Source organism: Orbicella franksi, chromosome 7 (genome assembly GCF_964199315.1).
Source record: "Orbicella franksi chromosome 7, jaOrbFran1.1, whole genome shotgun sequence".
In the NCBI taxonomy this organism is placed as follows: Eukaryota; Metazoa; Cnidaria; class Anthozoa; order Scleractinia; family Merulinidae; genus Orbicella; species Orbicella franksi.
In genome coordinates, this window is record NC_138151.1 from 26,654,839 (window position 1) to 26,678,887 (window position 24,049).

The 24,049-nt window shown below is 39.3% G+C and overlaps 1 protein-coding gene across 1 annotated transcript in view; it reads right to left on the bottom strand.

Annotated features, from left to right (window-relative positions):
* LOC145492246 (uncharacterized) overlaps window positions 1–24,049 on the bottom strand; it is a 64,489-nt gene that overhangs the window by 1,761 nt on the left and 38,679 nt on the right. The window contains exons 25-41 of the mRNA XM_081471612.1: window positions 23,007–23,222; window positions 20,249–20,444; window positions 19,386–19,550; window positions 17,104–17,280; window positions 16,157–16,378; window positions 15,425–15,577; window positions 13,817–14,148; window positions 11,503–11,746; window positions 10,608–10,796; window positions 8,528–8,731; window positions 7,362–7,478; window positions 5,541–5,705; window positions 4,920–5,108; window positions 4,101–4,343; window positions 1,832–2,056; window positions 870–1,043; window positions 7–611 (exon numbers count right to left, since the gene is read on the bottom strand). Of these exons, the coding sequence (XP_081327738.1) occupies window positions 7–611; window positions 870–1,043; window positions 1,832–2,056; window positions 4,101–4,343; window positions 4,920–5,108; window positions 5,541–5,705; window positions 7,362–7,478; window positions 8,528–8,731; window positions 10,608–10,796; window positions 11,503–11,746; window positions 13,817–14,148; window positions 15,425–15,577; window positions 16,157–16,378; window positions 17,104–17,280; window positions 19,386–19,550; window positions 20,249–20,444; window positions 23,007–23,222 (3,816 nt within the window). The remainder of the gene's footprint in view (window positions 1–6; window positions 612–869; window positions 1,044–1,831; window positions 2,057–4,100; window positions 4,344–4,919; window positions 5,109–5,540; window positions 5,706–7,361; window positions 7,479–8,527; window positions 8,732–10,607; window positions 10,797–11,502; window positions 11,747–13,816; window positions 14,149–15,424; window positions 15,578–16,156; window positions 16,379–17,103; window positions 17,281–19,385; window positions 19,551–20,248; window positions 20,445–23,006; window positions 23,223–24,049) is intronic.

Sequence of the window (24,049 nt, forward strand, 5' to 3'; positions counted from 1 at the left end):
CATTACCATCAGGAAGCTGTATCCGTTCCAAATGGGTTGCCATCCAGCAGGACAATCTGGGATGTTTGTGGATTGACTATGAGTGGCGACAACAGGCCCAGGTGCTTCACAGACAGCGCATCTACTGATGAAAGGTTCGACAGCAGGGGCACTAATAGGCATCATAGGGATTTGTAGGTCCGTTGTGAGCCAGTAACTGTAGTCATTTCTAGAGGCGTAGTAACACTGTTCGTTGATGTTACAGAACAGGTATGGCATGGTGGTGAATCGTCTTAAACACGAACCCGACGCACCAAGGTCCTGGCCGTGTGAGGTATCATGACCCTGGACATACAGCAAACTGTAGCCTGTCCAGAGTCTTGTCAGATTCAGTGGACAGTCAGGTATTGATGTTGACTGGCTGTGAACAACCATATGGTAGCCTTCCCCAGTTGCCGATTGTCCTATGACGCCCGTAGTGCCAAGAGTACCAGGTTCCCCGCGCTGACCGGGGAAACCAGCACCGCCTCTCTTGCCGGGGACACCGGGTTCCCCAGGGATCCCTCTAATGTCTGACGGCAAGCCAGGAACACCAGCATCGCCCTTAGGGCCAGGAACAAAGCCACGTGGGCCTAAAACAAAAAATAGATGTCACGTCTTTACTTCGAGCACAACCAAAATTACTTCAGGCCTCAGTTGTTCGTGGGCTGGACAACACTATCCACTGGATAAATCGCTATCCAGTGGATAAGTGTTATTAGCAAAACAAACCACGCTATCCGCTGGACATTTTGTGATTTATGCAGTGGATAACGTTATCCGCCTTTCGAACAACCTAACCCGGGTCAGACCAATTAGACAGGTCTGTCGTCACAAGTGGCAAAACGTACCTTGAGGTCCTGGTTCCCCTGTGGGTCCCTGTATTCCTGGTGTACCTGGAAGTCCATCGTCACCTCTGGCTCCCTTTAGCCCTGGGGTAGTTGTGTCGTCACCAGGGTTACCTTTGGGCCCAGCCTCTCCCGGATCACCATTTCTTCCTGGAACACCAGCGGTTCCGTTGTCTCCTGCAGAGAAAAGAGTTAATTACCCGTGTACAAATCATTTCTCGCGAGTCAAGGCACGACTATCAAGAACAAGATTTGCTTGCAAAATACCTCGGGCAGAATCACCTTTATAATGAGACTCATGCAGACTCTCACAAAATATTTCCGATAGGATACAGAAAGAAACTATACTGGAGTGATTACCAGGCTTAAAAGAAAACCCTGCAAGGACCAACAAGATTTATTTCTAAGAATAATTTTATCACTCAAAAAGAACAATTCAGTTGGGAAGGCAAATAGCCACGGCTTAACACGAGCTAAACTACAGAATACAGGGCCACTTTTAACCATCCACCGAACAAGCCGACTCGTTTGGCTCGTTTGCTCCTTTGTCATCCACTGCCGAGCCAAACGAGCCACCAAATATAATATAGATTATTCCTCGTTCTTTTTGTTCCTTTTCTTTCCACTGCCGAGCCAAACGAGCCACTAAATATATGCACCTTCAAAAGTGACCCTGTATTGTGTAGTTGCTCCACAACTACTTCCATCAGTGTCTCCTTTGTCAACCATGAACTTGCCATGCTAACTTATTGGCCTGTTTTCTCGCAATTTTCAACTCCTCAAATATTCAACTTGTTACCATAACGTTTATACATTAAGGCATCAAGAAGTATCATTTAACATTATACTTAAGATTGATCAGACAACAGTAACATGTTTGGGCCACTGCTTTAACCTTTCTAACCTTTCTTTCATTGAATTTATCATTGATCAAACAACAGCAACAAGTCAGTTCCACCACTTACCTTTCGGGCCTTTTTCTCCAGGAAATCCGTTGAATCCTGGTAGGCCCACCGTGCCCTGGACACCTTTCGGACCTATCGGGCCCATATCACCTGCATCACCACGAGCCCCGTCTTCGCCTGCTGGTCCCTGCTCACCAGGGGCCCCGAGAAATCCGGGGAGGCCACTATCACCAGTTGGGCCAGGAAGGCCTTTCTTTCCACCCAATCCACTTAAGCCTTTCGCACCTGCAAAATAATAACACATTTCACTACTTCTAAGGAAACAATGGTTTGACCGATATCACATTTCACTGATAATTGATATTTTAAATTAAAGTGAAATGCAGGTTCATTCGTTCTACATTTATCTTGTTCAATCGCAAGTTTACAATATTAAAGAACATTAAAGGCCGCTCAAAAAAGTGTCCAGCACGTTTCCAAGAACTTCTTTTTGACAGGTCAATACTACTGCTGTTTATCAAGCAATGCGACAATAATTGAACTATCAATGGTAATCTTTATGACAAAACAGGTTGACATAGCAACAGTACAGCTAGTTTAAAACACCCTGAATTTTAACTTTAACAGCTTAGAACTCAAAACGAGCTTGATGACTCCCATTTTGTATTATCCAATTGTGATAAGAATGATAAGATGGAACTTTTTCCAAAGTTTAGTAACTTTAGCTTCTCGAGATAACTTCCCAAGTGCACCATAACTCGATGATGCACAGCTAAAAGCAGGAAAATATTGTTTTACAACAGCCAATGGAAACAAATTTGCGACAAGAGACCACTCGCGTGCAAATAATTGTTAACAAGTGAAAGAAGAAAAAAGTGAAGTTTACTTTCCAAAGTTTACGTATACTGAGTTTGATAGCGCGGCTTTGCAAGTTATGTCATAATTAACAAATGGTAAACGCCATAGCGTGTACTATTGAGTTATAAATGCACGCGGGAGGTTGCTAGGCACGAAAGAAGCGTAAGAGTCGCACGAGGCTATCGCCTCGTGCGACTCTAGCTTCTTGAGTGCTTAGCAAACCTCCCAAGTGCATCCATAACTCAATAGTGCACGCTATGGCGTTTACCATTTGTTTTATAACGTAACATTGAGATATTGGAACAACAGAAGTCCTTTTATTGAGCTACATCACAAAAAAATGTTCGTGTAGTCTTACATGACAAGAGAAAACAAGCGCGCGAAAATTCATTCATGACAACCGACTGCACACCAGTAACTCGATAAAGTTTCGTCTTCACACCACTGTGAAGACAGTTTCGCATTTCTGGGAGAAGGATGTCGGCCATTACTTTGGAAACAATGTCTGTCAAAAGATTTGCTTTGTAAATATTAGCACACACGTCAGCAGCGTACACCCATGGGCAAATAGTAGACGCCAAATTATAAATTTCTTAGAGTGTTTTCGAGTATTCTGTACAACGTTCCGCAGGAAGTCAAGTCACTGTATTTTCTGATCCCCCTGTTTTAAAATGCACTAAATCAAAGTGTTCTATGTGCAAACTCGTGAATTTGGTCTGTTTTCATATGGGGTTTTGACTCCTTTACAGATCGTCCATATGGCTTATTTATTTTTTGTAGTAGTCATTCAATTGTAATAAATAAATAAATAAATAAATAAATAAATAAATAAATAAATAAATGAATAAATAAATGAATAAATAAATGAATAACTGAATGAATGAATAAATAAATAAACCTGGCATTACTCTTTTTATGAAAAAAAAAAAAAAAAACCACACACACTAAATTATGTATTAAGGAAGAAAAATGAGAATAGGGCTGCAAAGCAGCCTGAAGAAAAGATTGAAAATTATGAACAGACGAAGTGGGAAATATATGGATAACAAATGGTGGGAATTTCACAGTTAGCGCTACTAAATTAGGATTGCGTTACACTTCGTGAACACTATAACAAAAGCAACAGCCAAAGCTTCTTCAACAGAGAATAATCATACCGACTGGAAACTTGAACAATGATCATTTCTCCGGACTTCATGCCACAGCAGAAAAGTAATTTAAAAACTGTTTACCAAAACAACAATACAATGTGAAAAGATAGAGCGATTTCCAGTGAGTGTCGAATGTAATCAGGCAATTACTTTGGTTTTGGTTTTACTATGGCTTGAGATTGGCTGAGTAATCTAATTGGTAAGTAATGAGTTTGGTTTCGGTTTTACGACACTCAGTTGAAAACCACTGTATAACCCAACTTTTTCGTGACTTGATCCCCCCAAACGTTTGGTGCCCAACTGCTTTCATTACTTCATACCTCTGGGTCCAGGATCTCCATTTTCGCCGACCATGCCGTCCAATCCAACTGGGCCTGGACTTCCTGCCTCACCCCTTACGCCCTTAAGACCTTTGATTCCATCTGGTCCTCTGTTTCCTTTAGCGCCTTTTTCACCGTCTGCTCCAGGATCTCCACCAACTCCTGGATCACCTGGGAGCCCTGGCAAGCCTGGATCACCTGGATTTCCTGGTGTCCCTGCATTACCGGGGTCACCAGTATTCCCTGTGTTGCACAGAACAAAGCATGTCTAGTCATAAACAAGACAATTTATTTAAACGTTTATAGTTAACTAGCATCTGTTATGTCGCACAAAACAAAATATGCACAACGTTCACAATTCATCATTACATTGTCTGAGCAAGTACCATTAGGCCATAACGAACACCTGTTGAACACTTGTTGTAAGGTAGCCACATGCCACAGAATTGTGCTGTCTAAATTGGCCCTAGAAATCCAGACAATTAACTTGTCCAACTCTGTAACAATCATCATTTGCATGAAATCTAGACAAGTCTATCTTAGGTACCGATATGCGTTCTCCTCCTACACTGCAACAATCATGTATTTGCTTAAAATCCAGACAGTCTTTAACAGGACTATGCACACCACGGTACCTGTGCAATAATGGGTGATATGCTTTAAGTCCACCCGAGACAGTCTTAAACTGGACTGTGCACACCACCTGTGCAATAATGGTTAATTTGCTTAAAATACAGACGAGACAGTCTTTCACAGGATTGTTCACACCACCTGTACCATGATGATTTGTTTTCTTAAATTTCATAGCTAGCTACATACCACGTTCGCCAGGAGGTCCTAGAGCTCCAGGTTCTCCTTCTCTGCCTGCATCGCCCGTGACGCCATTCAGTCCAGGCATACCAAACTTTCCAGGAACTCCAGGCTCTCCTGGGTCGCCACCTGGAATCACAACACCTTCTGCTGGGGGTGGCCCCGGGTCACCCTTCTGTCCCTTGACTCCAGGAACACCTACAAAAAGTAATTCAATCATAATTAATAAAAATAATAATAAATCAATACATTGATTCTGAAACACTTAAGACACCAATAGACTTGCCTTTTGCAAGGTCTATAGATCAACCGGAATGCATTATATAGGTAGTAATTTAGTTCATTCGTTCGTTTGTGCGTTCATTCGTTCATTCATTCAGTCAGTCATTTAATGTCAATAATACGGAGCGCGCTTGTGCAATCACCTGGGTCAGAGGTCCGTGTTTAAAGTGCTTGACAACACATATAATAAAATACTTGACGTAATCCAAGATGGAGCTAAAATGGTACACGAGGTGAACAATGAAATATCACCGCTTGGTAACACAGGGCAGCTAAGATTAGACTGAGTTCTCCGAACGTTAAACTCAACAAACGGTAAAATTCTGTTGTGGCATTAAGTCAACTTACCAGGTGGTCCAGGTTCACCAGGTGTGGTATTCCCAGGGGCGCCTTGGCTGCCAGCGTCACCAACAGGTCCGGGAAAGCCATCGAAGCCTGGCACCCCATCTACTCCGTTGCTCCCAGGCTTTCCTTTTTCACCTGGCAGGTCAGGTCCAGGATCACCAAAAGGACCTAGACACCAAAAGAAAAAGAAATCATGGGTGCACAGCAGGAGATAATATTTTGATGAAAATTGATCCTGTTAAAGGTATGTTATTGTCAGACAGATTCTAAATAGATTGTAGTATAGTTCCACTGTCTTGGAAAGCAATCTAAAAATGATTTACTGATGAACTCCAAGTTAATGAAGAAAAATAATCACATTTATTACATCTCTCAGACACTACGCGTGCTGTGATAGGTCAGTTAAGTGTGCCATCTTCTACTGTATGGCCCCTAAAATTTAAAGCTGATTTTGTTGCCAAAATACCGTAGAATTCCGAAAGTAACGGCCCCCGTTACTTTTGGATTTAGCAGGCAAAAGGGGCCGCTACTTTCGGGTAGCCGTTATTTACGGGTAGCCATAACTTTCGGATGGTTAATAACGTTTGCACAGTAATAGTCGTTTCAGACAAAGCGGACGTGTAACACAAGAAATCAAACGTTCCGTTTATGCATGTTTCCAACTACCCGCATAAACAAAGCAGACTGCACAAACCAAAAGAAGGCTCTAAACCCGTTGGTACTATAGGTCGAAAGTATGATGATCGCATTATATCGCAATGAATTTATCATTTGACTCTGCCTCTAGACAAATACAGCTTATAAATCATAGTTTCATTAAAATTTTAGTCAAGTTCGAAATAATATCACAGATAACACTCTTCAAGTCTATGTTCAGTCCTGCATTCAGGCTGTTCCGCGGCATGATCCACGCTTGAGAACAGAGACTTTCTCTTTTAGTGACTTCTTCAAAGGGCCGCTACTGCTACTTTCGGGGGAACCGTTACTTTCGGGGAGCCGTCGTTTATTTATTTATTTATTTTTTTTTTTTTTGGGGGGGGGGGGGGCGTTACTTTCGGAATTCTACGGTACGGAATTAAAGTAACCACAATGGAGACACTAAAGACAAAATTGTTTAAACAGTGAATTTATATTGTACCTTGAAATCTCTCAATACTCTAACGGCATTTAATTTGTTTACCTCTGCCAAAACTATCCCAAAACTAAATATGAAACGAAATGGAAATTTCAAATATAAATTTTAATAATTAACTGTCATGGTTTATGTTCTCCACACGACACCAAATTTGGTCATTTTATACTGTTGTTTGCAGAGGATAACAAAGAAATGTACCAAGAATTATAACACACATGTACAGCCATTGTACTCCACACTGAAACTTTTGTTTTTCGACGTTCGTATTGCCGTTGCAGTTGTGATTTTCTTAAACTCGACCCCTATGTTGTGATTTATTGCCAAGTGTTCTCAACTTTCATAGCAAGCAAATGTTTAAAATTTTCACTTACATTAAATTATGTATTAGGACGTGCTTACAACTTACAACGATTTCCAATTGGCTTATTTTGCTATTGACGTGCGTCAATCATTTCAAGCTGTTCCGAATAGAAATTGTTTCCCGAACTCGTAAGATACAAACAGCAGAGATATAATAAATATTATATTAACCAAACTATGAATTAATTTGCAGAGTTTGCAAAGTTACCAAATAATTGTGTACGCGCTTGCACAGGATTTTAAGCTGACAAATAGACAATATAGTTATTATTTCAAAATACAACAAAATACACCCTATCAGACAGAAAAAAAAAAAATTTGAAAAGCACCTTGGATGCCCGGATCTCCAGGAAAACCAATTACACCCTTTGATCCTGGCAAACCACGAACGCCATCATCACCATCCATTCCTGGAATTCCGCTAAGTCCAATAGGACCAGCATCACCTTGAAGAGAATAAAATTAATTGTCATTCATTAGTAAAAATCTACTGGCATTCTATCACCTTGAAGAGAATAAATTATCATTCATTAGTAACTATCACAAATGCCGGCCATTTCCTTATTAGCTGTGCTACTCTCTATCAATTCTGTTGCAGATACTGAGTAGCGTAGCATTGTGCCCTTGTTAACAAAATGACGGCCGCCTCTTTACGTTTTCGAAGTGTCTGTGAAGAGGATTGACATAAAGTTTTGAACGACTAGCAGATTTATACTGAAACAATTAGATATTCACTCTCAGTTTTTATGAGTAGTATACAGTTGACGAGTGTGCAGCTCGATTCAACTATTAAGCAATTAGATTATGAGCTCAAGATTTCTATCGCGTGATTACATTGCTCGCTCTCGATTTCTATCCATGATAGTTGACTTGGGCTGCGCCCTCGTCAACTATCAAGGATAGAAATCGAGAGCGAATAATCTAATTGTTTTAGTATAAATCTACTAGTCGTTCAAAACGTTATCTAAATCCTCTTCACAGACACCTCGAAAACGCAAAGAAGCGGCCGTCATTTTGTTAAAAAGCGCACACTGCTACGCTACTCACTATCTATCACAGAATAGATAGTGAGTAGCATAGCCAATCAGAGAACGGCATTAGTGATAGGGTTGTCGTTCTTAATTAACCCGTTTTTTTTTGTGTGTGTGTGTGTGTGTGTGTGTGTGTGTGTGTGTGTGTGTGTGGCATGACGCGACTTAGATCTTGTTTCGTTGTTGTTGTTGGCATGATGGGACCTATTTTTCTGGGATGCTAGTTCCTTATAAGTTATCCTTTAGCATGATTGCTGTAATAATTGTCTGGGACATTAATAATAACATTCATAATCTTGGGTGGAGAGAGGCGCTGTCTAAGTATATAGTGTCTTGTCCAAGAACAAAACCCACTAATCCTGCCAGAGTCCAGTTTGTTCGATAATAACTAACCAGCGCTGTGTCTCCTCGCCTAATGACACAATAGAGGGAAACATAAACACGGGAGCACATTCAGTTAGTACCTGGATCACCATTGGCTCCAGTCTCTCCACGAGGTCCAAGTGGTCCTATAGGCCCTGCATCTCCCGTGTCTCCTTTAAACCCAGCTGCTCCTTGGAAGCCGTCATCCCCCTTAAGCCCGTCAAGTCCATTCAAACCTGGTTCTCCGGGGGGGCCTGGGTCACCAGGATCACCTCTGACTCCTTTTGAGCCTGGTGTTGCTTCACCTGAAAATGACAACACAACACGACTGCTGTGACAACATTGTTTGCGTCAATTTTGTAGTGAAGAATCAGGACACATACAAGCTGTAATGTCCAGCTTGATGCCATTGTTGATCTCTACAGAACAATAGTGTTATTCTCCTAATTTTGATTCCTATAACACTGATTGTTATGATGATTGTTATACATTGAATTATTCGGCTTCAGCTGATAACCCCTACCTCGACCTTGATTATTCTGGATATCACAAAAACCTCATCCAATAATTGTTAAACATATGTGAGAAGTAAATGGTAGTTCAAAATAATATCTCCTATGTTAATTGTCACACTATTGTTATAAAATAGTACACATCATTGTTGAGTCACATTTTGCCAGCAAACCATAAAGTAAAACTGAGCAAAAAGTGTTAAAGGGTAAGTGTCTTAATACAGAATATAGCTGGAATTAACTGTATACCTACAACTTAAGGTAAGAAGAATCATCCAAGGGATACAAACAATATCAAAGAGGGCTGAAAATGTCCGGAGCTCACTTTCAAATTTCAAGTCATAAAAGCAAACTAACCACAAGGAGGATACGTTATGCTGTATAATTATAAGGATATACAGAATCCCAAGAGGACTTAAAAAAGTTCAAGCTTAACAAATGTTTTATCCTGTCTCATCCTCCCTAATCAAAAGCCCTATGCCTGGGCTGCCTCGTGTAAGTTGTTTAATGCAAAGAAATCCACTGCCAAACCAAACAAGCATAATGCAAGCGTAACGCTAGATTAAGTAGACAGGATACGTTTTCACTTCCGTTAATTTTACGAATAAAATTCAATCTGCCTCCATCTGGCCTAATTCGACTCTTACTGGAAATTAATTTCATAGGTTTACACCTGTTTGCTTGCTCTCAAAAAGTGCAAATTATATGATAGTTTTTAATTGGCTCATTGTAATCCCTGGATTTTTCCTGTCTTTGGGTTACATTTCGCAAAATATGCGCTTTTAGAGGTTAGTTTTTAATCCAGTCATTGTCATCTTTAGATTTTTCTGCATCACTGAAACCCGTCACTTCAACGTTTTAAGCCTGTTATTTGTTGTCAAATTTGGTTTAAACACAAGCGAGTTGCGTGAACCGAGGGCTCGGACGCTAACAAAATAAAATGCTAAAAACAGCTTGTCACAAATAGCTACAACGGCTTGAGTCTTCAAGGTCTACATCCCAGTCCCCGTGAAAAATAGTGTCTCGAATCTGTAGAGCAGGGTTGAAACTTGCATTTCCAAAATAAATAGCAAAATCAATTGCAAAATCAATAGCACCAAACGTCAATTCATCGGCGGTTGTATACCTGTCTTTTATAGATCTTTATAGTCAAAACTGATTAACTCTCAAATTGCCAGAACCGCCCTTTACAGGTATCTCACATTAGGAACGCAAAGAACGGTTACACAAGAATGTCTTATACAGGAATGCACCAAAGTCATATCCATATCCTCGTTGCCTGGTGTCCGTGTCCACATGACTTTGGTCACGTGGACATGAGGCAAAACCTGGAAATGACAGAGCTTCCAATTCCCTGTCTGAGATGAATGCGATTACCATGATTCCCTGCAGGCGCATTTCATAGGGGGAATTGACCATTTGATCACTGAAGATTTTTAACACTGCAACACTTAAATACTCCAATTTGTGGAGTTTTTTAATGTAAAAGTAACCTTTGGTTAGTACGGACCAAGAGCAGGTAACATTTTTGCTAATGGTCAACCACTGGTCAACATTATTCTATAATTTAGCCATTGAATGTTACCATAAATCAACCAATAGGAATGTGCATTAGATTCAACTAAACAACAGCTGTATAACAAGGTTCTTTACTGAGTGACGTTCCTACCTGGTGGTCCTTCATCGCCTTTAAATCCTTTATCTCCCACCATGCCTTTAGGGCCTGGAGGTCCTGTCTGACCAGCTGGACCTGTCGGACCTTGGTTGCCGAACATCCCAGGGAGACCCTCAACACCGACAATCCCTGGGATTCCTTTAAAACCTTTAGGTCCGTCCCTGCCGGGTTCACCTACCGGTCCTAAAGAAAAAAAGTACAACTGGGCTGCAGTCATCAGGGTGTCATCATACTCAAAAACAATGATCCTATCTTACACATTGGAGTAAACTACAATTGATTATTAGCGTTGTACAGTTGTACACTTTCTCACATCAATAATAAAATTCTCATATGATACTCATTGTATAATAGAGTAGTACTTCCCAGTAGAATTGTTCGAGTAGTCACAGTTATAATCTACTCAATTATATGGTCCTAATATCATTATACCAAAACGTTTTAACAATAATATGACCCCCTGAATGAAGAGATAAAATTTCATTGAAACAACAATGATAATGACAGCAAATAAACAACCGCAACATTGCTGGGTTGTAAAAGCGTTATTGAGCCCATATATTCTTCAAAATATTTGGGGATTCTAAATCTAAATTAATCAGAAAGATTTCCCTGAACAACAAGCTCCAAGTAAAGTAAAATCTTTTTTCTCGGTCTGCCAAATTTTATGGAATTTCACCAAAGGAAATGCGAGAACATTCACTGGCAACCCATGCATTTTCCTTGGAAACTAAAGAGAGCCACCTTAAGATGCTGGCTGGAAGACCACTCTAAATTTGTGTGTGTGTTTTACTTGTGATCTCTAAGCTCTCTTCTTGCATTCTGCTGAAATCTGCAGAGTAAAGTCAGAGAGGGAGAAAGAAATCAGGGAGTTCAGTAACATACATACCTCTGCAGCTCTTTTCTACTGTGGTCCTGACCAGTCCTAGAAGTTCATCAAAAGTTTTTGGGGTCAAAATGTCTTCCGGGCTATCTACTAATGTAGACAGCTGATTCCTATCAACACTCCCAATACCAATTGCAATTACTTTCACTCCCAGATCTTTGATTGGTTGAACAGCATCAACAAGGGGTGTTTGATCAGGAGCAATATCAGTTCCTGTTTGATTACCATCTGTTAGCAGGACCATGACCTAAGAGGTGGGAGACAAATCATGATATCATAAACATTCGAAGATATTAACTAGCTCCTTTAACTTCAGGTAGAAACAAATCCTGTCCATAACTGAAGTCCCCGAGGAAAAGCAAGCTCAGTTAAACAGCATTTGACTTGTTTTACTTGTATCATTGGACATCCCCACTAGAAATTCAGTCTTGAATTTATTCAGTCCACTAGAAATTCAATCTTGATCAGATCAGATCAGATCAGATCAAATCAAATCAAGACTTTATTTATCCACGGTAAAGATTAAAGCTATATGCTTATGGGGCCGTGCACTAAAATAAAAGAAAAAATAATCAACACTGTAACCTACTATTACTACAATTAATTCAAAAATATGTTTTTAAAAAATCATACAATTAAACCTTCTATCTACAATTACTAAATCCTCTTTTTACCGTTCCCAACCTCCCCCTAATCTAAACTCCCCTGGGAGTCTCATCACAAGATTATATTCTGGTTGCTATTTAAGTTCGCTTCCCCTGGGAGTTTGAGACCTCATGGTTCTGCTGTAGGTTTAGCTCTTCTGAAAAGGGAGGTATAAGGTTCTTGGTGAACTAAAAACGAGGAGTATAATAAAAGGTTCAATTAATCACCACACTAGTATAAATTAGCACTACTATGGGAGTTCTATTTTATGGACATCTTGATAAACATCACATTCTCCTCATTCAAGTAACAAATTGGTGTCAGTTTTTCATGTGTCTGTCCTGTTATTGATCATGAATTTTCTGATAACATTATCAAAGTAGCTGTGGATTGACAATGAATTTGACAACGCTATGATGAAAGTCGTTGTCAAAAACAGGACAGATACGTGAAACACTTGCGTCAATTTGGCGAAAAACTGATGTCATTGTTTGCTCTCGCTCATTGCATAAATGATAGATTTGTGTGTCTGTCCACTGACAATAAAAATTAGCCAATCAGTGTGAGAATTTCTGCAGTTGCTGTAAAAATAACGTTTTATTATATGGCAAAGCTCACTATTTTGGCTCAAAATAGTTTCCAGCACTTAGATTTTGATGGGTCGTTATAACCACTCGTTATCACTTGATGCTATAATCATGGTATCGAAAAACTGCTCAATCGTTGGTGAACACATTGTTATCATTTTCATGACACAATAGGTTACCATAGCAACAGTATGACCTGCTAAAAACACCCTTAATTACAGCTTTAGGGGCTTATAATCAAATTTGATAAGCATGATAAGACACAAATTTTGGCAAAGTTTAAAAAAATTCTGTACAAAGGGTTCAGAGCCACCTTAACTTTGAAAATTTAAGGTGGCTCTGAACCCTTTGTACAGAATTTTTTCAAATTTTGCCAAAAATTGCGTCTTATCACGCTCATCAAAATTTGATAATATAACAAGATTTCACAGTGCCGTTTTAGAATTATCAGCCCATGAAGCTGTAATTAAGGGCGTTTTTAGCAGGTCGTACTGTTGCTATGCTAACCTATTCTGTCACGAAAATGATAACAATGTGTAATCAGCAATGATTAGGCAATTTTTTGATACCACGATTGTAGAATCAAGTGATTACAAGTGGTTATAATGACCCATCAAAATTTAAGTGCCGGAAACTGTTTTGAGCCACGTTAAGCTGGCAAGATGAACCAAATCCTGTGCTGGGAAGATGGCACTATCTTGCCTGCTCGGGATTAGGTGCTATGCCCTGCCAGAAAACTTTCCCCAAAGTCGAAGTAGGTTCCCATAAAGTAAATCCGCCATTGACCACCCCTTGTTTGATCAAGGTGACTTGAAATTGGCCTCATGTTTTTTTGCATGCTTTTGGACCTGACTCCATAAGTTCCAAATCTGCCACCTTGAGTAATAACTAAATCTATACTGCATACTTTTGAATAGTCAAATAAACAGTTAAATAGTTGAAACACAAAATAATTTGAAATTTGGAAGGAATGGTAATTTCACTTGACAAGGCTCCAAACAGAATAACTGTAAAACAACACTGTTGAAACATATCACCATACAGTAGGTAATAATTGAGATCTGACCTTTAGTAACATACTTTACCTTTCTAGAATTTTGTCTCATTCCGCCTTCTTCTGTAAATAATTCTTCAGAGGCAACCTTTAGGGCCAAATCAATTCGCGTAATACCAGCTGTATGAGGTACATCATCCACACGCTTTTTTATGTCTTCTTTGTCGTAGGATGTGTTAAAGCTAATCTGCATTTTGGCACTTCCGCTGTATTCAATGAGGCCAACATGAGTAAGGGCACGGCCAATACTGAGATAGTCAACTACTCCGTTAATAAATTGTTTCAATTTAGCAAACTCGTCTGAGAGAATACTACCAGATGCATCCACAAGGAATGAATAATCAGCATTTTCTTGACCACACACTAAGAATGAAAAGAAAATAGAAATTATCTCAACATTTAAGAAACATCAGACATTTGGCCATGTAAAGTGGCTACCATGCAGATTAAATACCTCTTACTAACCGAGTTTGAAGGCCGTACTGTAAGTTACGGACCGAGTTTTTCCCCATCGATTTATGGCCCAAACAAAGCGCGCGGGCCATAAATTGACGGGGTAAAACGAGGATCCGTAACTTACAGTACGAACTGAAAAAACGTGGTTAGTAAGACATATATTATATCTCTACTGTGTGTCTGACAGCTCGGCTGTTCACGTGGAACAGCTTCAAATTTCTGACGCACCTCGAAAGCAAAGCAACTCAATTTGAACTGACCGTTTGAAATCGTTAGTAGGTATTAATACACAATTTTGTTCTTTTACTTGCTAAAGAAGTTAAGAACACTTGCAATTGTCGATAAACCATGAAACATTTTGGCAACAAAAACAGCTTCAAATTTTAGCGGGCCGTACAGTAGATTACGGCCTGCTAAATTGACCAATCACAGCATGTGTACTAACTGAGATATAATAAGAATGTTTACGTAATCCTGAAAGAATTTTCCCTAAGGAGAGTCACATGTAAATGGTTCTGCAATATCACAAAAGGTCGATAACCTTACTGTTTTATTAATCTACAAAATAAAATGTGAAATAGCCAGACGATTTTGTGCATTTTTCTTCTGCAATAGGCCTTTTTGCAACAGTTGGTAATGTGACTGATTATATCTAAACTTTGAGCTACAGCTAAAGGAATTTCAGAACTGGAAAGAGCCAGAACACCAATTTTCAGACCAATGCTATGTAAGGTTGACATTTAATGACAATTTGAATATTGCAAAAATTAGAAGGTTTTGTATGGACGCAAGGAAGCTTTGCCCTCCAGAAACATTTTATGTTATTAATCACTACAAAAGGAAGCTGCTGGCAAATAACTACAGTGGAACCCCGCCTTACGACCACCCTGTTATTACGGCCACTTTATTCTGGCCCCAAAAAAGCTCAGTCAGTCATTTTCTTATTTAAAGAACCCCTTTAATACGACCACCATGTTAATGCGACCAATTTTCCATGGCCCGAAGGTGGTCGTATTAACATGGTTCCACTGTATAGGGGATAGGAAGAGAGGAAAAATACTAGCAACAATGAAAAATTCTAGATTCTTAAACTGAAAGGAACAGACAGTAGGCCAATGATGATTGTAATGTCTTATGGTTACATTTACCACTACATATGAAGATAATAATTGGTATCACTCACAAATTACTCCTGTCTGGCCTTTCTCGCCCTGCGGTCCAGCAGCACCTGTGTTGCCAACAGGCCCGACATCACCTGTTCGTCCAGGTGGTCCAACCGGGCCAGGGCTTCCGCTGCTTCCTTTTTTGCCTTGTACTCCAGGTTCTCCTTTCTCACCTGAAAACGGTTTCATTCAAATTTCAGAAGATAAAAATGCTGCCAGGCAGAGTAACTCAAGCACAAAACAGTCTCCCTTGTATACAGGGTATGATTTATCTACTTTACCATTTTGTCCTAATTCAGTTGACAAAGAAATTTGCCTACTTAATTTTGGTAGTCAACATGGCTAGTACCTAAGGGAATTTCACCAGCCAAAACTGAAAATCCAGTGGTATTTGGCTAGTAGACCACCGCCAAGGTCGAGTCCAGCTAACCCCACTGACACATTACCCTTACCCTGTAGGATACCTTGGGAGGTGAGCTGTGGCTTAGTTACCATGGTGACCTCCTTGCTGCTGCGGGGATTGTTGCTATCCTTTGTCTCTACCTTAACAGTACCTACCCTCCAAGACTTCAAATTGGGTTTGAGTTTTAAGGGGGCATTGTCCTTATGTCAGGTAATAAGTCTATTTACTAAGCTTGCCTACTGTAACTATCAGTCTTTGTGCTGTTTAAGTGTTCTTGTTCTGGAAATTAGTTAACATCCAGTTCAAAGATGCTGTACCATACCAGGGGTAACCTCAATGTACAAAATACCTTTTGTTGGGACACCTGGTAGTCCCATGACCCCAGGGTCTCCTGGGGGCCCACTTATACTGTCACCAGGTTCTCCTTTCCGTCCCCGTGGACCCTTAAAGCCAGGGGGTCCTGGCAGTCCAGTGCCATTTGCTGGTAATCCTTTTGGACCTAGAGATCCACCTTCTCCTGGACCACCTGGCACACCAGGCAATCCAACAGTGCCAGGTTCACCTTTGATCCCTGATGAAACAGATTGAACATGTTCATACCTCAGCAACAACCATTATAACAAATTGGAATAGTTTTATAAGAAATTAATGCATGCTTGATGTATAGAAATGCCAGTAGACATATGTTAGTGTCTTCAGGTGCATTTTTAGACCTCAAAAGTATATAACTTTGTAATAGAACAACACAACAAAAAGTCCATTTAAGAGCACAAAACAAATACCAAAATACTGCTACTTATGGCTGTTGTGTCCACTAAGGTGGCTGACAAAAGTTTCTGGCACTTTCCAGCAGTTACACTTGGATGGATAATACCACCACTCTTAATGAGGAGATGTTACAAATTATTAGCACTGCACAAATGCTCAATCATTAGTGATTTATCTTTATGGCATACTACTGTAGGCTACCATGGTGAGAGTACATGTTAAAAACATCCTTAATTTGGCTTCAACTCAAAACTGGCACTCAAAGCTAAAACTTATGGTGTTTCTACCTGGTAATAGGTTTTACTGTTGCTATGGTTAACTAGCTATAATGCCATGAAGATGGCCACAACTCGTTCAGCAACAATGGGGCTTTTTTTTTTTTGTAACTGCCAAAAACTGTTGTCAAGTTAGGAATGCACATAGTGGTTAACCCTCCCTCATGCAAGAATTTCCACTATGCCATTGATTAGGGGTGTGTGGATTTTTCTGATTTACAACCAGTGGATAAAACGAATGTAAATAAAACACCTTTGCGTCCTTTAAGTCCATCTTCTCCCTTTGTTCCATTTGGTCCATCTCTGCTGTCACCTGCTTCTCCCTCCATGCCCTGTGCTCCTTTATCTCCTGGTGGGCCCTCGAGGCCTATCACGCCTTGATCACCCATATCACCAACAGCACCTCTAGAGCCATTCCGTCCTTTTATACCTGTGAGTATACGAGATTAACAATCCAACAGTGACACATTACCCAAAGAATGACACATCAGACAGATTGATAGAGCAGTCAGTGTGACACAGCAAACATAGACTGATACATCAGAAATAAGGTGACATGACTACAATGTTGGACATTAATTAACTCTTTGTTGACGGGAGGTTTTCATTAATAATTAACCCATCATATTCTTTAGCTAATATTTCTACAGGTATTTACAGTACTGTAGCCTGTAATATCTCATTTGAAAGGGCATAAAATATACTTAATAGAAAAAAAAACATTTACCTTCATGGAAGCTAACATTACCTTGATGATAATTTTTTTTGCAAACCATAGAATTAAATATAAAAGCTAAAAAATAGTTGGAAAACCAAAAATATTGTTAGAACACTATTTTCAGAATTAGTGTCAAAAGAGAGTATTTTCCCTGATCTATAACCAAATGTATCCTGAAAACCGAATTAAAAACGACCTGATCTTAAATTAACCACGATTTTTTTCTGGACGTAAACAAACATATTGCATTTCCGTTACTATGGAAACCCCCAGTCAGTCTCATGTTACGCATCCCTGAATCAATAGGCCCTTTGCAGCTAAGCCATCACGTGACCTATTTGTCATAAAATTATGGGCTACAACTTAAAGAATGCCATGAATGGAAAGAACGCATCGAAAATATGAAAATGGCCAAGTTTGAGGCTCCCATCGTTATAGAGGGAGATTTTATGACGGTCCGAATTTTTAAAAGAATAAGAAGATTTGTATGGAAAAAGTTGTTGGAGAGCAAACTCTTGCTCTCCAGCAACATTTTCCATACAAATCCTCTAAATTTTCCGAAAATTCAAACTGTCGTGAAAACGTACTCTTTAATTCCAGGGCCCTCAAACTTGGCCATTTTGGTATTTTCGATGCGCTCTTTCCATTTCTGACATTCTTTAAGTTATAGCCCATAATATAAAAATTTTATAGGAAAAATCTGGTCACGTGACCCCAGCTGCAAAGGGCCTATTCATTTCACAACAAAAAGTCAACTAAGCGAAGAATTTATTCAAGATTTCTGAGCTCTCCACTTTCAATAACGATTGACATGAACATAATTTAATCATTAGCCAAGATTCTTAAGGTAAAAATGGCAAACCGAAGGGAATTTAGTTACATTTGAACAACATCTGCTAAAATGGGTGACCACGAGCGAAGACTCACGTAAGTTTGTTTACCTCAATTTTTCGCTTTTTATTTCCAGATTACTGTAAAAATTACTTTCTAATTACTTGAAATACCCTTCGGAACGTCGTCCTGGTCAAAAACCATCATCAGAATCTTTGCAAATCATTTTAAGCTCACCCGATTCAACTCCGCCATCGTGACATGAATTTGCCTGATGTTTGTCTCACCTAAAAATCGCCCAGTGATTGGGTAATTATGTCAGCTTCCTGTTGTCCAAATTTGGCATCGAACGGAAGTAACGCAAATTTTTGGCGATTTTTTTCTCTTATGGGTACACGCACGTACCCATAATAATAGCATTTGTTGATGAAGAGTTAATTGACACCACACTTATAGATTGATAAGTCAGAAATTGACTCTTGACACAAGGCGAGACATTAGAGTTTGATTGACACATCAGACATATTGACACTTAAGACACAAATTCAAACATTTTATCATGCTTTCAACCTGTTATCTCTGATTCATTGATTTTTTAACCTCGGCACCTAAACTAGGATTTACACCTCTGAGTGGTACCCATGTATTATGATCGTCTTTGTGTCCACAGGGACCTTTGGGTATAATTAACAATTGAGGTAAGGTAGTCCCCAGCTCACACTGTCATAGTAACTTAAAAGCTGGTTTGTTGCATGACTCAAGGATGCTACACAGCCATAAGATGTAATTACAACTGAGTTTCACATAAGTATCTTTTATCTATTTTACACTTCTGGAAGAGAAGCTCTGAGCGAGAGTGGTGAGCAACCACAGGGACAACTCAATCCAGATTTAAATTAGTGCGATCAACCACCAAGCCTAAAGCTTGACACCTTGCATAATAATAAAAAAAATGCGTAATCATTACTCAGCGGTAAGGCAGCTACCTTTTGGACCTGCAGGACCGGCGGGTCCTTGTGCATCATCTCCTGGGAGCCCTTTGGGTCCATCAGGCCCAGGTAAGCCACGTTCTCCTTTTCCACCAATAGCACCTGTGTTGCCCTTCAGTCCTTCTACACCAGACTCACCTTTGTCGCCAATTTTTAATTGACCTGTGATAACAACGACAAAAACAGCATATATACATGTATGGAAAGCTCTCTGCTAGGGAACCTGCTGTTATCTCCTAAGAGTGCCAAAATACACATTAATTAGATCAAATTTTGATCTATCAAAAGATTACCACAGTGCCAAATAGAGGTACGAACAGCAACATTTATCATGGAAATTCTGCTCGATAGCTTTTAGTAAATTAGGTTTTTTGTGAACTCTTTAACTTGATAGGGGAGTGTTTGCTGATGTCATCTTTTACATTTTATATCAATAGCATTCCACTTTGCTAATCAATAATTGACTCCAGAAGTGTAGAGAGCCTGTTTAACATAGTAACTGGAGAAATGCTTAGCTCTTTGGATTTTGCAGTGAGTGCTAATGAGTCCATATATTTTCGAGAATTTAGACGTTTTAAGTTTGTGTTATACAAATTCTATACCTTGCAAAGGGCTCAAATATCTTGGAAAAGTTAATCATGCTAAGCCCTTTTAACATTCTGAGCCGATATCATTGCACATGCAGCTCTACCTGAACTGAAGTACTAATGCTAATTAGGTAAAAATTGTAAACAAAAATTCCCCTATAAACATCACAAATGAGCTGTACTAAAATGAAAAGTGAATGATAGCTGCAAAAATTAAACCCATAAGGAGTTTGGAACATGTAACATGCGTTCACAAATTTTGAATGTTCATACCTAAATTTCCAATACCCCCTGTTGATCCTTTTGCTCCCTTGGCTCCATCAGTTCCTCTCTCACCCTTCTGACCTTTTGAACCATTTTTGGCCATTTCGGGGATTGGCAAGATAGGAGGTTGTCCCTTTTGGCCATCTGCACCTTTATTGCCACGCACACCAGGATCCCCATCAACTCCAGGAGAACCATCTTCTCCCTACAAAAACAATTTAATATTTAAGGACATTCAGGCAATGATAATTGATATTATTGTAACAAAGAGATTCCATGTTGCTGTGCATCTCAGTGTTCAGTACTAGTAACAAATCACATTTTGATGTCTTATTGAACAAACACATGACAACGTGGAATCTACTCCTTTTATATACTAAATAAAGAAAAAAGAATGTTAAAAATGTCATCAGTGCATCTGTCCTCCAATAGATCGTAAGTAAGAACCATCAAAATACAAGAATAATTTGACCTATTATATAAAGTTAAATAGATTTGTATGACAGTTAGCTATAGCAAAGCCATAGTATCAAAACTCGGTATTCATAAACATGCGTCATAATCCAGTGATGCACGCTCATGGTGTGAGCAAAGTTAACTTTGCTTTGTGAGAAAGTTTTTCCAATGCCAATGCTAAAATAAACAATGATGTTAAGAAGTGGTCTAATTAAATAGAGGAGTTATGATGTACGCCCCCCCCCCCCCTCCAGTACATGGGAAGTTGGCTGCACCTTGAGCAACTCTTATGCTTCTTTTCTACTTTCAAAACTGTGTCCATGCATCTTAACTCAAAAATGTAGACCAAGGCAAGAATCAATAATTGTTAATTAATTAATAAAATTGTTAATAAGTTAATAAATATTGCTAATTTTCGAACTTCCTCTGTGGCCAGATGACTAGTTAATTACTCGTCAGAATGCAAGAGAAATTCTAATGTGGAGAATGTTTTGTGACCGTAGCGTGACAAGTTGTCATACTAATGAAAACTCGTGACTATTGTTTTGTTTCTAAGCCACTGAGCTATTTTGATTTCATCTCTAGTTTCAAATCATGTGATATCTTGTTTCCAGCATGAAATGCATGATCAATTGAATCAATTGTTGTAATCTTTGGGGTGAATTTGGGCCGATCAGTGGAATAAACAGCAACTTGTGAATATTGAGTGAGTCTTCAGTGTCTCTGGGAATGAATTGGATACATAAGGAAATTCCCCACACTAACATAGTTAGCAAAGCCACAATGCCAAACTCAGCATACATCAGGGTGTATGATAATTCAATAATGATGCTTGTGGTGTGAGTGGATTGGTTTTGTATTTTATTTTTCTCGTCTTAATTATACAAATATTAAGGTGCGTTTCTTTGGGGTGATCTGGATCAGAATCAGTGATCCAAGATCAGTCTGGATTATGGTACATCAAAGGAACCGATGATTACTGCTAATAAGCTAGTTAATGATGTTATTCCTTATGAAAGTAAGTTAAAACCAGAGCTTTAAATCAAATACAAACAACTTGTGATGGTGTTACTAGGGGAACACTGCCTTGCGTTTGGTTAGCCTATGCGACTTCTGGCGATAGCGTGACAAACAACCTCACATATCTCCCCAGCACTACAAACTGAATGGCAGACAGCAGATGCTGGATCAGACAAGAGTATCGGTTAGCAAGCGACATTCAAAGGTGATGAAAAGACAACAAGCTTGGGGGGAGTCACAGCACAGACTTAACTGCACCATTCAGGAGAGACCTTTTGTTTATTATGCAGGAATACATGACCAACCTTGTCTCCAAAGGAAGGGAGGGAGGGAAAATTTAATGATAGACTTACAATTTAAGTAATAGCTATGTTGCTTAGACGAACTGCAAATGGACTCTGAACAGTTGTTTGAGCTTTTATACGTAGGCATTCATCTGTTGGTAAGCCAGTAGGAAAGGCTGTACTACCGAGCAGCTTACCCTAGCACATGTAACATCTTTAAGATGAATAGCGCTTTAATGCTTTGCACCAATGCTATGGTTCATTAGAACGTTCTGAAGGTAACAAAGCTACAATGTTTAAGGTCTAGCTACAATAAAGCTTACAGTTTGCTGACCTTTGGAATACAACTGCTCAATAGCTCTATAGAAAGCGATGCCGCCATGAACGGCTCATTGAGAACGTACCTCATGCTCCATTAACTATATTTTACTGGCGTGACAGTAAAATCTCATTAAACATACCTGAGGAAAAGCAATTTCTTACCGACATATTTTTGTTGTTTTACAGTACATTTTAATGCAATGTATGGGGTACATGTATGTCTATTTTCACTTAGATGGTTATTTTCCTCCATTTCCTCTCTAATCAATGTATTTTACACAATGAGTGACAAAAGTAGCTGAGATACTTAGAAAATGATGCTTTTTGATATTTTAACCCCTTATTCTATTTTATTTGCATCTTAAGCGTTAATCCCCTGATACCCCTGGCCGCCCAATTCAATGTTGTGTAGGTGCTGTGGTCTGTGCAGTCTTAGAAATAGAAAAATCAACACTGTTTGGGGGAAGGGGGGCATGGTTTCAAGACGCTCAAAAATCGAATTTTACTGCGAAGTGTCTCAACACTTTTGTCGCTCATTTGTATTTATATACAGGTGTATTTTTTTCATGCCACTAAAACATTATCATAAAAAAGGTGGTTTTGAGCTGAAACTAGGTACTGTGTACTTGAACAATTACCCTCCCCCTGGCTTTCCTTAAGCCCCCGGCGTAAAATACACTTCTTACCGGTGGTCCAGGCAGACCTTCAGGACCCTGCTCTCCTAAGCTACCATTGTTACCAGGGGAACCATCATTTCCGGGAGGACCAGGTTTTCCCTTTTCGCCACGGTCACCTACTTCACCTGGCAGACCTGCTGGTTGAAACAGTTCTTCTCTTGGACGCTTGCCACTCTCACCTTTTTCTCCAATATTCCCTCGGGGACCTGGAAAGCCCTTAGCACCCTAAAGAGGAGGACCAATAAGAACCCACAAGCTATATGTGACTATTAAATAACTGATATACTACGCATGGTCTGATTGATAAAAAAACCTATTGTTTATTGTACCAGTATACCGATGTGGCAGCAATGCAAGAGAACAATAGAACTCAGAAAGCTGCAGCTTACATTGGCTGAGATATCAAAAACAGGAATATCTTTTCAATTAACATATAAATAGAAATTTCTATGGAAAGTTGGTCACAATATAATGCTTGATGTTTTACCCCAAGGGAAAAATTCTATGCCAAATCCATTTATGGTTCAGTTTAGAATGACAGTTTGTTGTATCACCTCATGAATTTGCTGATAATAAGTAACTTGATCATGAAAGGACAACGTTTCCTCTCTTTGATAAAAACTTTTTCCAGTTATTTTACAAAAGCAATAGATTGCTCTTTATATAGCCTTAGCGGAGCAATAAACCACTTAGGATGTTTCGAAAACAACACCCAATGGCTCACTATTTCTAAGCTTTTCTTGTGTTCTCACAACATCCTGCATAGGTTTATTGTGTTGGTGAACCCATAGAAAGAGCAGTCTATTGCTTAAGGAAGCCTTAGGATTTCAGTTTTCATGGTTGACACTTATTTGGTTTCATGTTTGGTGATCATAGGAAACAACTAATAAAGAAAAATGTCTGTGTTAAAATCTCACACCTGCTCTGGACACAAATAAAAGGAAAACGAAAATCCATTAGAAATAAAAAGGAAATGAAACAGATGCTAATTGCTTATGTAATGTGGCATACAGGTATCTTTTCTAGTCTAAACAACCAGTTCTCTGATTCCT